Source organism: Aricia agestis, chromosome 22, assembly GCF_905147365.1.
Source record: "Aricia agestis chromosome 22, ilAriAges1.1, whole genome shotgun sequence".
NCBI lineage: Eukaryota > Metazoa > Arthropoda > Insecta > Lepidoptera > Lycaenidae > Aricia > Aricia agestis.
In genome coordinates, this window is record NC_056427.1 from 8,303,590 (window position 1) to 8,317,653 (window position 14,064).

At 35.0% G+C, this 14,064-nt stretch overlaps 1 protein-coding gene across 2 annotated transcripts in view; it reads left to right on the top strand.

Moving 5' to 3' along the window:
* LOC121738194 overlaps positions 1 to 13,767 on the top strand; it is a 444,621-nt gene extending 430,854 nt beyond the window's left edge. Inside the window, exons 19-30 of one of the 2 annotated variants that reach the window (XM_042130105.1) lie at positions 389 to 473; positions 1,441 to 1,646; positions 2,200 to 2,282; positions 2,923 to 3,100; positions 3,891 to 3,908; positions 4,666 to 4,800; positions 5,290 to 5,323; positions 7,216 to 7,271; positions 9,386 to 9,489; positions 10,682 to 11,875; positions 11,963 to 12,672; positions 13,729 to 13,767. In XM_042130105.1, the coding sequence (XP_041986039.1) occupies positions 389 to 473; positions 1,441 to 1,646; positions 2,200 to 2,282; positions 2,923 to 3,100; positions 3,891 to 3,908; positions 4,666 to 4,800; positions 5,290 to 5,323; positions 7,216 to 7,271; positions 9,386 to 9,489; positions 10,682 to 11,875; positions 11,963 to 12,670 (2,801 nt within the window). In that variant the 3' untranslated portion in view covers positions 12,671 to 12,672; positions 13,729 to 13,767. The remainder of the gene's footprint in view (positions 1 to 388; positions 474 to 1,440; positions 1,647 to 2,199; positions 2,283 to 2,922; positions 3,101 to 3,890; positions 3,909 to 4,665; positions 4,801 to 5,289; positions 5,324 to 7,215; positions 7,272 to 9,385; positions 9,490 to 10,681; positions 11,876 to 11,962; positions 12,673 to 13,728) is intronic. The other variant, XM_042130106.1, reaches the window with a different exon arrangement.
* Positions 13,768 to 14,064: the final 297 nt, after the last annotated feature.

Genomic DNA, 14,064 nt, shown 5'->3' on the forward strand with positions numbered 1-14,064 from the left:
CTCGTTTGCCCCCTTATTTCATAAAAAAAAAAAACCTGAAAACCTGTTGAGTTTGGAAAAAAATCCTCGTGGGCAATTGAAGATTAAAGACCAGTCTACAACATATATTTTTTTCGGTATTGTGCTTTAAGTTGCACGAGACTTTATAGAGGTTGAACTTAGACGAAATTGCCAGGTAGCCCCTCAAACGGCAGAACTTATTTAGATTAAATTTGGACAGACCTGGGAAAGGCCAACACTTTATATCGCTGAAAAACTATTTTCTGCGCAACGGGGTTACAGACGTCATCTAATACAAAATTTCTACATGCTCTCTCTTTCAGACAAACCTGATTAGACTAAGACAACCCTACATAATTGAGTAATTATATCATGCTATCTCTTTCAGACGAACCGGAGAACATAACGGTGACCCCGCAAGTGGTGTCTGTCAACGAGAACGAAATACCAGCCAAGGTCGTGTGCGCAGCCAAGTGAGTGGTTTGGTTCTTTAATAAAACCTACGGGCTTAGCATGACAACATTAGTAACGGGAGAGAATCGACATACTGACAGATTTTGTTGATAAAATGGCGGATTACCTTTGTCTATCTGTCACTTTGTCTTCCGTAGAAAGAAACCGCTTCTATGGTAACTATGCTAAGCATACAAGTATACTGCATGGCCAATGTGGCCAGTGTCCAAGACGTTTTATATAGATCTGCTCAGATTTTAAACTATATCCAAGTGACCCTGCAGTTTCTCGAAATGTACTATCAGCGTTCTTCCTGAGGCTTCCTAATGCCAAGTTATGAGTTTCTCAAAATTCAAGCTGCTCCTTTATACAATGTGTCCCGACACCGGTGTCCGATCCTGTAATGTCATGATCTATGGCATATTTTTTCGACAAATTGACTCTCAAACTCTTTCACACTAATCTGACCAGTACTTCTCATGTAAATATCCTATGAAAATAAAAAAGATCTCATCTGATGGCTAAGCTTATGGACTACGCTTACACAGGAAATATGTTATTCGTGGAATTAAACATAGAAAAACCAAAGCTTAAGAAAAAAAAATGTGCATTTTTTAATTATAGGGTTTTTGTGAAAAATCTAGCGCATTAAAGTGGTTCTTTTTTATTTTAAAAAGATAGAAGAGGTTTTCATCCTATAAATTCTTTACTTCAATGCCCTAAGTCAGATAGTTTAGAAGTTATAACAATTTTCATAAGAAGTATAGGTCAGTGACAGGTGACAGGTGACACTAATATATTTTCGAAATGAACTACCAGGAACTCATAAACACCCATCGTTCCAGGGGCTTCCCAACGTATAAGAGCTTCTCAAAGGCCTTTAATAAATGAAATACCAGGAGCGCAAAACAACCCCCGATCTTCCAGTTTCTTCCTAATGCCAAGTTAAAACTACCAGGAACACATAAACACGCATCGTTCTTCCAGGGGTTTCCCGATGCCGAGCTACACGTGGCGCCGCGAGACAGCCTCGAAGAGCGGAGCGAGGGAGCACACGAATACATCGCTAGTGCTGTCCTCTTCTAATACGCTCCTATTGGGCCCCGTCGCGCGGAAGGACGGCGGGAACTACGTCTGCGAGGCGTATAACCGACATGGGTCGGTCAATACGACGGTGTATTTGGATGTTATGTGTAAGTATTAGGTATTCAATCTACAGGGTATAACAAAACTAAGTGATATTACTTTAGGCACAGCCTTGTATTCCTTATAAGGAGCTCACTGTGAAAGTAGCAGCGGTGAAAGAGCTTTTTTTTCACTTTTGTATGGGGAAACTCGTGATGTTGGGGACTTGGGGTGCTTGCCCATACAAAAGTGAAAAAAGAATTGGTCTTTCAGCGCTGCTACTTTCACAGTGAACTCTCTATAAAAAAACATGTACACGTCCTAAAAGTATTATCACTTAGTTTTGTTACACCCCGTATATTGTATGTATAGTCTTAGTTTGTCTGTTTGTCCGTCTGCTAATGTATGATAATTTAAAGGTAAAAGTGTGTCTGTCTGTTAACTTATTGAGGCTTAAACCGCTGAACCTGTTTCGAATACATTTTGTACGAATACGATAGTTTTGTCCCCTCTACCATAACTTTGACCGTTGGTACAACTTCTGAACGAATTTTGATTTTCTCTAGCATTGCCGATTTTCTGATGTTCAAACTACTTAACTGATTGTAATGTTTGTTTCAGTCATACCAGAATGCGGCATCAAGCAGATAGAGATGGACGGAGAGCAGGTGCTCGTGTGCACCGCGCACGCCAACCCCGCTGAGGTATGTTAGCCTGGTAGATGGCATAAAGATAAGCGATATATTATTTGAAAAATAGGTAGTCACTAATTGGTTATGCTAGCCTGGATAACATTAGGGTAACAGAAAATATTTTGCAATTAGTTTTTGAGAGCCTGGTATCATTCTAAAGATAGGGATGCTGAAGAAGAGCCAGGCAACGTCAGTCGGATCAGTCAGATTTTGAGATGTACTTCATCTCAAACAAAACAAGAAAGATTTTTTAGTCCTTCAAACAAATACTTTCTATCTTTAATCTTTTTAAAAGAAGTCTCCAAAAGATTGAGAAAATAGGCTATTGTCACTATAACTGTACTGTCTGATCCTATACGGTCGCTGGCCGCTGCTAAGCATTTGTGTTTTAACCCACAAAACATATTTTTTTGAGTTATGAATGCAGTATTGTTCTAAATGTTCTAAAGAACATGACCGCATTCATAATTCAATCTTTTAATTATTTGTGGGATGATACTCAAACGCTTAACAGCGTCCATATTTTGTAATTAACTATATTCTTTAGCTGTTAGTTCTTAATGTGCACTATCGGTACCAATTTCTGCAACTGCTCTCTCTTTTTCTCTTTTTCTCGTCTTGTTTCTCTTCTCTCATTCTTTCATTTTCTCAGGTCTCATTCTCATGGAAGCTCAAGAACGACAACGACAGTTTGACCGACGAGCGGATCTGGCAGATTGGAGTGCAGAGCTACCTCCGCCTGTCCTCGACCGTCGACGTGTATAGGACTTACCTGTGTTATGCCAACAACAGCGTGGGGTTGTCGAGAGCTTGCGAGAGAGACGTTATGGGTAAGACTCAAATAACACTTGGCTTTTCTGCTACCCTAGTCTACTAAAGAACTCCTAAGGGTCATTTCTCACTGCGAAGAGACACGTAGATCCCTAAAGCTGATCGCACACGTCTTGTCAGTGTCACTTGTCACACCGCACAGTACACGAAATCAGAGTAGACAGAATGATAGAGTATGCCGACTTAGAACTGATGTTGAGATTTTTAAATTTGACGTGTTATGACGTAAATCGTCGCTAGGGTTGTTAACACACATCATGGTGTCACCTACGAATTTAAAACTATGACATATTCGATGGACGTGTTCCTCTTTGGTCGCATTGTTGTTTGTGTTTTGGCACATGCGATTAAAATTGTCAGAATCCAATTTCGAAATCTTTATTTTAAATATTTAAAAATAAATTATATCAGCCAGCGCGAGGCACATTCCGTTCATAATCCTAGTGAAACCCGACGAATTTGACAGATATTGAAACCTGTCCGTCTCTTTGCAGTCAAACTACTGGTCGTTATGTCTATTGTGACGAAATGCGGCGCGTTCGTCGCGTGTGTGCTGATTAGTGTGCAACACCTTAAAAGATGTTTTTTTTAAATTAACCATTTCAGTTTAAATTTTATTCATCCAATAGCTATATAACTCCTTCCACAGTAGTTTTTAGGATTATTTAATGAGCAGTTGAATAGCTTTCTTGCTGTTTTTTTCAACTAAATACGTTATGCTATAATGCATTATCGTATTCACTAAAATCATTAAGTATACTAATTCATTGATTTTTCATTTACTAACAGCTAACTTGGAAAGCTATGGTAAGTATAATAATAGTATCAAAAACATTTTTTTAATATTAATTTAATATAACCTCTTGTAAAATTAACACTAATATTACAAATTCCTCTCAAGTATTCCCCACTAATATTTCAATTTTCAACCTCAATACTACAATTTCAACTAATATTACAAACTCCCCACTACTTTTTCAACCTTAATACTACCAGTTCATAAAATATTATTTACTCCCCACTTCTATTTCAACCTCAGTATTGTTATTTCGCCTAATACTTCTCGATACTTTTTCAACCTTCATATTATTATTTCAACAAGTATTACAATCTCCCCACTTTTATAAACCTCAATATTACATTTTCAATAAGTATTACAATCTCTCCAAAACTAATATTATTAACTCCCCACTACAACTTTCAACCTTTATACCCTTTTAACTAATATAATTTCAACTGATATTAAATATTACAATTTCAACTAATATTACAAACTCCCTACTTTTATCAACCTCAGTATTATAATTCCAGCTAATATTACGAACGCCCCACTTTTATCAACCTCAATATTACAGTTTCAATAAATATTACAAACTCCCCACTTTTATCAACCTCAATATTAGAATATTACAAACTCCCCACTTTTATCAACCTCAATATTAGAATATTACAAACTCCCCACTTTTATCAACCTCAATATTAGAATATTACAAACTCCCCACTTTTATCAACCTCAATATTAGAAATATTACGAACTCCCTACTTAATATTACACTTTCCCCAGGCAACAAGGTGTGGTGGCGAGACCAACAGAAGCTGATCCTCATTGGGGGCATAGCTCTGGCTGTGCTGGTCATCACTGTGATCCTCTGCATCATCATCATCTGCATATGCAGGAGAATGAGGGGCAAATCCAAATGTGAGTTGAATATAATGTCTTTTAATGTCATGACTCATGACGTAAGCCTGGTAGGTTTTTGATTGATGCAAACAATTTTTTTTTATATATATAAAAAAATATAAATAATATAATCCACAGCCGAAAATATAACCTCCTCCTTTTCGGTAGTTGGTTAAAAATATAAATTAGAAATTAATAGTACGCTGCAGAGAATATTTCCAGATTTGGTTTTCTGGCTTTTCTAGGCAGGATAATGATAAATTCGATTGGGAATACATTAAAAAACGTTTTTTTATATGGATTTTAGATTTTTTTAAATAAATAAACACTCCAATAATAATTTGTTTGCATCAAGATCAATTAACTGTTTAAAGACAGTTTCCAAAGTGTGCATTTGTTAATGTTTTTTTTTCGTCGTGAAACCTTGAATGTTTTTTTTTTTAATTTTTTTACTAATATGCCCGTTTTTTTCTCGATGCTGCCGTTAACTAACCGGATTACTAATAGACAATAACCCCGTCGAGTTAGAAGAGAGAGAGAAGTAAGTATTTAATGAGATCCTAAAAATAATGTAAACATCTCCTTATTTTTTGTGAAACTGATGCTAAATAAAATAAAAAATAAAATGTTTTTTTAAGAATGGAATATTTTTAAAACGAAATTTTTTCTTTGGCTTTTCAAGTCATTTTGTTAGCATTCGTTTCACAAAATAATATTAATATAAATAAAGTAATAAAGTCTTCTACCATAAAGTCTAACTAGCTTTTAGGCTTATAAATAGTCTGTCTTAACTCTTAGTATCTAGCATAGTGCCATAATCTGCGTACGGTGGCAGAACATGTAGAAATTCGTACATTAACCTACCGCTACCTTGTCTCTGTCATGTGCGCAAAAAAAATGCTTATTTCTACGTTTTCTGAATCCGTACCTCAGCCAGCTAGTGTTAGAAATAATCTGTCTAGCATCTAGTATAGAACCATAATCTAATAACCACTAGTATTTAGAATTCTGGGATCGATAGAAAAAATTGATCGTACTGTTTTTTCCTGATCATATTCATTTTTAGCTTAGCTTACTATAAACGATTGTTGATTAGTATTCTATTCGCTTACAATTTCTAAAAAAAGTACTTGTAGTTTAGTATCACAGACCACATTAATATTTCGAAAAAAAATCACATCTTATATATTTTTGTCCTTAAATTATTTTCTCATTCTATTAAGAACGCATGTGGTCTTCTACAACATTTTTCTACCGACCCTATGTTTCTAGTCAAGATAATTCAGTAGTTCTTCTAGCTTTCTAGTTCATCACATTTTAGTTATTCAGTGCACTATAATTGGGAATAGTTGGCGTATTTAGAAGTAAAGTTCGGTCACAGGATAGTGAGGAATTTGTCCATTAATCTTTATCACACGATATTTCGTGCACGAGTGAGAGAGACGAGCAATAGAATTTCTCATTATCTGCGACTAGGTTATAGAATAAAGCACAATAACCAGTTAGGGTTGTTCTAGAATACACTAGGAGGACAATCTTAAAAACTTAATTAACTGTAACTTTTCACTTCTTTAAAATGCACGAAATTAGTCAAATACGTGAATTTTTTTTCATGTTTGCCTGGTATATCAACTTAATCTAAATCTTGCAGTAATGTCATCTAAAGCTATGTCCTCCTAATCTAACCTTATCAGCTTTACTAAGCCTTTTTAGTATCTAAACTAAGTCCTTTACTAGTAAATTTCCTTATTTCAGCCACGCCTTTGGTCCGAGCTGACTCTTGGTCTTTGTCAATGCCACCATCCAGGTCTCCTCTCATAGTGCCTCAAAGGTCAATGCCTCCTGGCTTGTAAAGGTCAATAACCTTTGTGTCCCTTATACACAAGAAGTGGAACTTTTAAAAATTCTTGTGATTGTGATTTTGTGAATAAAATATTTGTTCGATTTGCTGACAATAGATGGCGCTAAATCTTTGTTGAATCGCGCTATCGTTTTGTTTATTTTTTATGCTTTTTCGCTCTTTTGTATCACAATGATGCTTGAAAAGTTTTCACTTCAAAATGATGTTATAAGGGACTGAAAGGCTATGTTTGGTTTTCGCTTGGACCATAGGCTGTAAGTTCTAATTAAGTCTTAGTAAAATCTTAAAACTGGTTACTAACTGACAAGTAGAATTAATCATTTTACTAACGACTGCACACTCAAACGCTTCTTTAAGTAAGAGGCTCTTAAGTCACTCGTTGTCCTTGTATTTCTGCAAAGCCAAGAAAATGACAACGACTTATACAACACCACATTTTTGACAAAATATATTAAATATTCTGATCTAACATTTCAAAGTCCTGCAAGCCTAGTATCTTTAAGTAGCGTTCGAGAATTAGACGTACTAGGACCGCATGATGTACTAACAGACTAACATGTATGTTATTGTAGGTTCCTTACCGCCCTAACTCCAGATGTATTGAGACTGACTACAATTAACACAACAGGTATATCCCGTTTGTGCTACCAGCATGGGGAGTGTTCTGTATCTATGTATTCTATTGTGTTCCTCATTAGTTATATTTGTTTCTTCATTCATTTCGATTTGCAGATTAGATTATTATACACCCGTTATTCGTAAATTTGAATTGAAAATTTTAACAATATTGCTGTCGTTTTTGTCATCACAAAATTATGACATCACAAAACATGACAAAAGGCGACTAATTCATAAATCGGATTTTTTTTTACATTATTGTTGTCGTGTTTGTCAAGTGTTTAACAAAGACGATAACATTGGTTAGATGATCAACGGTTAAGTTTTGAATATGGGTGTCCATACAGTTTTAATTAATCTAATTGCAAATGTCTTTATCATAATTCATTTGATCCCATCGCATGTACCTAACATTTTGTTTTTGTTTTGTTTATTAACCAGCCCGGACGGTAGCTGTCTAAACGAAGTGTCCATAGCTCAGTCAATTATATCGCAAGCTTTGCCCGCTTTATCGCCACGGCTCAGCCTGTCCTTCAGTCCGAAAACCTCAGATAGGACGAGACTGGTAGACGCACCGAGCTACCCCCATGGCATAGAGATGGACGTTAAAAAATCCACAAGCGATCTACAAGCAAGCTTAACGCAACTAGAAGAGAGCATAAATAAGCACGCACAAGCCACAGAAGATAAGAAAGAAGATAAAGTACAGACAGTCACGTCGCCCAATAAATGGCCCTTAAAACCAGGAGTACTGGTTCACGTGAATTCCAATCATACGCTAAGCCCAAAGAATCAAGCGAGACTACAGAATACAAAAAAGGAGAACGAAGAAAGTAATCTAGGACTGCTAGAGCGTAGTCCAAATATTGACGAGAACAAGGAAACGAAAGAAATGAAGAAAATTCCAAAGAATAGAAACAAAAATGTAGTTAGTGCAATTTTAAAGAACGTTAGAAGAAGAAGCACATCGTCTGATGAAGAAAGCGGGAAATACAAGAAGATAAATAAATCGAATAAGCGAGCTGTGAACCTAGTAACTATAAATAAAAGCTATGGACCTAAGAAAGCTATCAGGTCCTTTTTTCAAAGCGAAACGCCTAACGTTATAGTTACTGAAGGAGGTAGTTTAGATCATTTTATATACACGTTTGATTAAACACATTTATCACTTATATACTTTTTCGTTTTACCACATACACCACACGACATTTGTTTTGTTATTAATTTGCTTAAACCGTTGTTATTTAAGCATATTATCAAAATATATTAACTAGTAACGAAAAGACCTCAAAATTTTTTACATAGTTTTAAATCTAATTCTTTTATTTTATTAATATCAAACAAACCACAGACATCGAAAAAGGCTTTCATCAAATCTGCTTCTTAAGTATGTGGATGATTTAATATACATGATATATGCTTAAATAACACCAACAATTTGCTTTTTAACGCTAGCACGTAATATGTTAGCTTCATTTGTGGCATGTTTTTAGTTGTGTCGTTTAAAAGGCCGGAGCGAATGGCTATGAACGGAGAGGACTCCAGGAACACCAGGAAAAGAAAAAAACCTGGCGACAGTAAGTACTGCACGGCTTTTGTGTCTTTAGTATGATACTGGAGCAGTGATGATTAAAAAATATTATTTTGTTGCACAAATCTGTTATAATAAATAATTGGCTTATTTTGATGACATTGTGTTTCGAAATTAAAAATCTTCGTAACATAACTGATATTTAAACCTAATTGAGAAACTTTTTTATACAGACATAAAATAACAAAATCACTGATCTAGTCCTTATAATAATTTTACAAAGGAAGTACCTAATGAAATAATTTTCATCGCAGAAATGAGTACCATAAAAATTAAAAAACAACAAAATATTAGTTTAATACAGTAACACATATAAAATATGTGCTGTTAATTGTTGATAATATTCAACAGTCTCAAGACGTACCTACTTTTTACAAACTATCTTGTATAGATAGTGTGGAAACATCTATAGTCATAAAAACTTTTTTACAGTGAACCATTTAAAGTCAAAACAGAAATGAGTCACAAAAATCTCCCACCGGTTATGATTATGGTTATAATTGCTGTACTAAAAATGATTGTGTCACTTCCAGGCCCACCTACGAATGGTGTAGATAATGCCGCGAACGGGGCTCTCGGGGATCCGGGCTTGTACGAGAACCTCCCCTTCCATGGTCTCCAGCAGCCCCCCAACAAGGTAACAAACATACATACACACAAACATAATATCATATATTACATATACGTAAACTCCCTATTAACGTCGGTCAGTAAAATTACATTCAAAACTCTGTTCAATTGACGATATTATGTAATTGATTGATACATTTGCTAAAGATACTGGTAACTGGTATGAAACATGTGTAACAAAATAAAGTGATTAGGGTTTGTATGTGTCCCTTATATAGAGTACATTGTGAAAGTAGCAGCGCTGGAAAAGCATTTTTTTGTGATTTGTATGGACAAGCACCCGAGCGTCATGAATTTTCCCATACAAAAGTTTTTAAAAAATTTACTCTTTCAACACTGCTACTTTCACAATAATCTCTGTGTAAGGGACATTATCACAATGTTGTATTACACCCTGTATACAGCAAGTTCTTTTTGGATATGCTCACAACAAAATAGTTGCTGAATTAGATAGATCAAAAGATACTAGTGCCTACTACTACTTACTATAACTGTATCAACATAAATAAGTCCCATTAAAGATAAGGAGAAAGAAATAGTAAACAGTAATGTAATTTTACTGACTGTCATTATGAATCATATAAAATTTATAATAAGGAAACAGAATGACATAGAATACAATTTAAAATACAAACGCTTATAATATGCTTTGCCATTTTGCCATAATATTATCTTCTTCGTAGTTTTCGTGTTAGTTAGCTATAATTTAAACGTCAAAATGTGCATATTCTTGCTAATTATAATGAAATTCTGAGATTACTACGAAATTATTCAAAAGTATATTATGTCAATTTGTTTCTATCATAGTTTTTTAACATAATTTATGCAGATAAAGAAAAAATACCTTTTCAATGCTAGCAATTGGGCAATTTGGCGATCAACACAATATTATCAACCTGGTAAACGTATATTAATAAATAATAATTTATCTATATAAGCCATCGATCATATCGATTAATACATATTATTTTATTTCTAAATTTGATAATATGATTACATTCAACAGCAGCTGCAAATCGTATAATAAATCATTAAATCGATTAAAATTGTCTCTTTTCTTTATCTGCATTACTCAACACGTGTTTTGAATTAATATCATGCTTTATTTTTGCTTAATTTTGTGCACATCACAACTAATGTTTCATTTTTGTTAATTTGCATTTTCTTTTCTTTTTCATGTTTTGTTTTGGCATGCTTAGCCCGTCCAAGCGATTCAACCTAGAGTAGTCGATACTAACCAAAAACCGCCGAAAGATCTGGAAACATTGCAAAAGCAGCTAACCACGAACCCGTCGTTCGCACCTCGTATAGTCTGCCCGCCGTTCGTCCAAAATGCTATCAACTATCCTGTGACGTCAACGAACTCTGAGTATCAAACAACTTATGGGATCCCAGTACTCTCGCCGATACAACAGATGTTTCCACTGCATCAAACGGTGCTATTGAACCCCTACCTACCGCCAATGCAGACATCGTACCTAAAACAGTTCTCAACGATAGAGGAAGAGGCTGAGACGAATAAGAGGAAATTCAGCTCGCTAAATACGAGAAATCATAAAGCTAATCCACCTAAATTCCAATCTATGAGAATAATAAGGAAAAGAAATATCGAAAGGTTCTATCCCAACACAGAATATGGAGAAAACTTCAATGAGATTAATAGCAATAATAAAAATTCCGATTCCGATTATGAAAAAGTTGATTCCGATGATAATATTTATGAGAATTATCCATCGGTGTTCAAAGTGAAGTCAGATATAAGCGGTGTCGAACAATTTGAGAATTTGACGGATTCCATTCAGATTTGTGAGGAATCGATGGATGTGAATGCAATAAATGCATCAACCACATCATTAAATAGACCTATACCTGCGCCGAGGACGAAAATTACTCCTAAGACGTCACCAGCTAAGACTGATCATGTTTATGTCAATTTGTCCATGCCTCTCATCAATAATAGAAGCTTGGACACTGTAGATGCGCCGGTAAGACCGGCTAGATCAGAAGAAAACCTCCGAAAACTGAAACTCCAAAGGGAAGAAGCCAAAGAAAAAGAGATAGAACCTTCTGATGAAGTGTCAGACGACGAGAAACAGAATAATGATAATGAGGAAAAGGCCGCAGCAGCAACGAAGCCACATATACACATAGTTGGTGCTACACCCAAAAAAGTATCGACCGGTATACCACCATCGACATCACTAGTTAAATCCGTAGTTAGTCAATTAAACGAGCAAGGTATAACTAAAGCTGCACCAAAAAAGCAAATTATAACACCAAATAAAACATTACAAATACCAAAGCTAGCCGAAAAGCCGATACCAAAAAGAACTGTAGTGAGACGTAGCAATTCGGTACAAATAACTTTACCAAATAGTAGTCATGACGATCAGGTATAACTTTGTATGTTTTAGTTTTTCATCTTTTAGTTAACAATATTTCATCTCATTCCCATAACTAACACGTGTGTCTCATTTCAGAATACTAACATACTCCAGCAACAGTATCTGCAAAAGAGAAATCATTTTACTAACATTAGCACAAAAGGAAAGAATAAGAAGAACTTCCAAATTCCACTGCAAAAACACCACAGCTTCTGCTACTTCCAACCTATTCGAGTCGACAAGAGAATACCCGTAGACCAGGAGAGAGCGTACAACAACACCATAGGTCCAATGATATACCAACCGACAGAGCCGCAATATTATACAAAAACACTGAACAGAACCAGAGAAAAGAACAGTCACAAAAATAGACTTAAGAAATCGGAGAGCCTTCGAGAAAAGTTGTCCTGTGTAGGTGTCTACGACAACTACGAGAAACCCAACTACCCAGAGCCAGAATATAGCGAATCGGAGAGAAGATCATACCTCCATCTCCTAAAAGGCAATTACATATCAAACTCCACGAGAAATCTAGCGGAGAACAATTTTAATCCAAATTTTAACACGCTCGGTCCCAAAGAGGAGAGACCGAAGAAAAAATTAGTTTACGCAGATTTAGCGCTAGGTAATCATAATTTAAAATTTAAGAATACTGTCAATTCAAATAGACATTTATACGACACGTATTCTTGTAACGACAGTAGTAAAAATAGCGAAGGTAGTTATAAAAATAATACGAGCCAAAGAAAAAGTAGCCAAAAGAGTGATTATGCGACTCTGAAATTTAACGAAATCGACGTTTAAAGGTGAGTGAACTAACCAACATTTATTGCTATATTCCGTGATTTAAAATAATCTAAGATTTTTTAATTTCGTATAGAAAATCTTTGGATATTAAGAATTAAAATAATCAGCCAACGAAATAGGGAATATTACGCAAAGGTAGAGCATTTAAAGCATTACGGAGCAGAGGGCGCTACTAGCACTAACTGCAGTAAACAATCCGACCACAATCCGACAGCACACGTCATGTCAGAATATTGACAGAGACGTTGTCAAACGTCGAACATAACTTATTGTTTACTGTCTGTGCTCGTGCTGCCTCTAGCGAACATTGCAGTAATATAATATTCTATTTACAGACATAGATCAAGATAGATACCCCATGTCACTATTTGTATGAAAACGAGCGTGCCACTTTTTTTCTACCTACTGTGACGTACCGATGATAAGAAACGTGTCCATTATCTATGCCAACGTTTCTATTTGAATTTCTATGGCTCATACGGCGCTTTTAGGCATTTAGGCATTTTTAAAATTCCGATTGACGTCTGATTCCGATAGCAGACTAAAGAACAGACTTTCGAAAGACGAGCATTGCTCATCGTTTGGGAACGTGATATGGCACGCGAAGTACATACACATGCGGTATCGATCTTGATCTATGTCTGAGATCCTATTCAAGAAAAAAATCGGTGAAATAGCAATGAATTTAAATTCTTAATCATGTAAACATTACTTTCAAGTTTTTAATTTACAATTTCTGAACCAAATAATACTACTAATACCTACAATTATTATATTTGATACACTTAAAATATACGAAAGCTTAACTATTTTAGTATATAATAATTTCATCGGCATAGAAGTTAAGAAAAAAATTTCAAACACCCCCAATGTATATTATATAATACTAATAGCTTTGTATATCAAGCTATCGTTGTCACGTTATGATGCTGAGCTAAGCAAGGCACATTAACACATCATATAACCTCCACCTATTTGGAAGTCGGTTAAGCAAAACTAGCTTAAAAAGCCCTAAGCATGTCAGTAGTGTTGTGACGATTTCTTTCTGATTTTAGGAACGCTTTAGCAAGAGCGACACATACATTTTTTAAAAGGTAACATTGTCCATTCTAAGCTCTTAAATACTCTTTGCTATTTTACTAACGCTTTCTAAAATGTTCCTAATTTTTTATAAATGCGACTAAAATTTCATTGTGCTGAAATTATTCAGATTAAAATTATTAATAGTTACTCATTTTTACTAAATTGCACTATTCTAAAATGATTTCATCTATAAAAAAAAAAAAAATTATAATATGTATACTTTAGACAAATAATAAAAACGAAAAATCTCTATTTTAAGCGCCAGTAGTGACTAAAAGTAAATTAAATTTTCAAAATTAACTTTATTT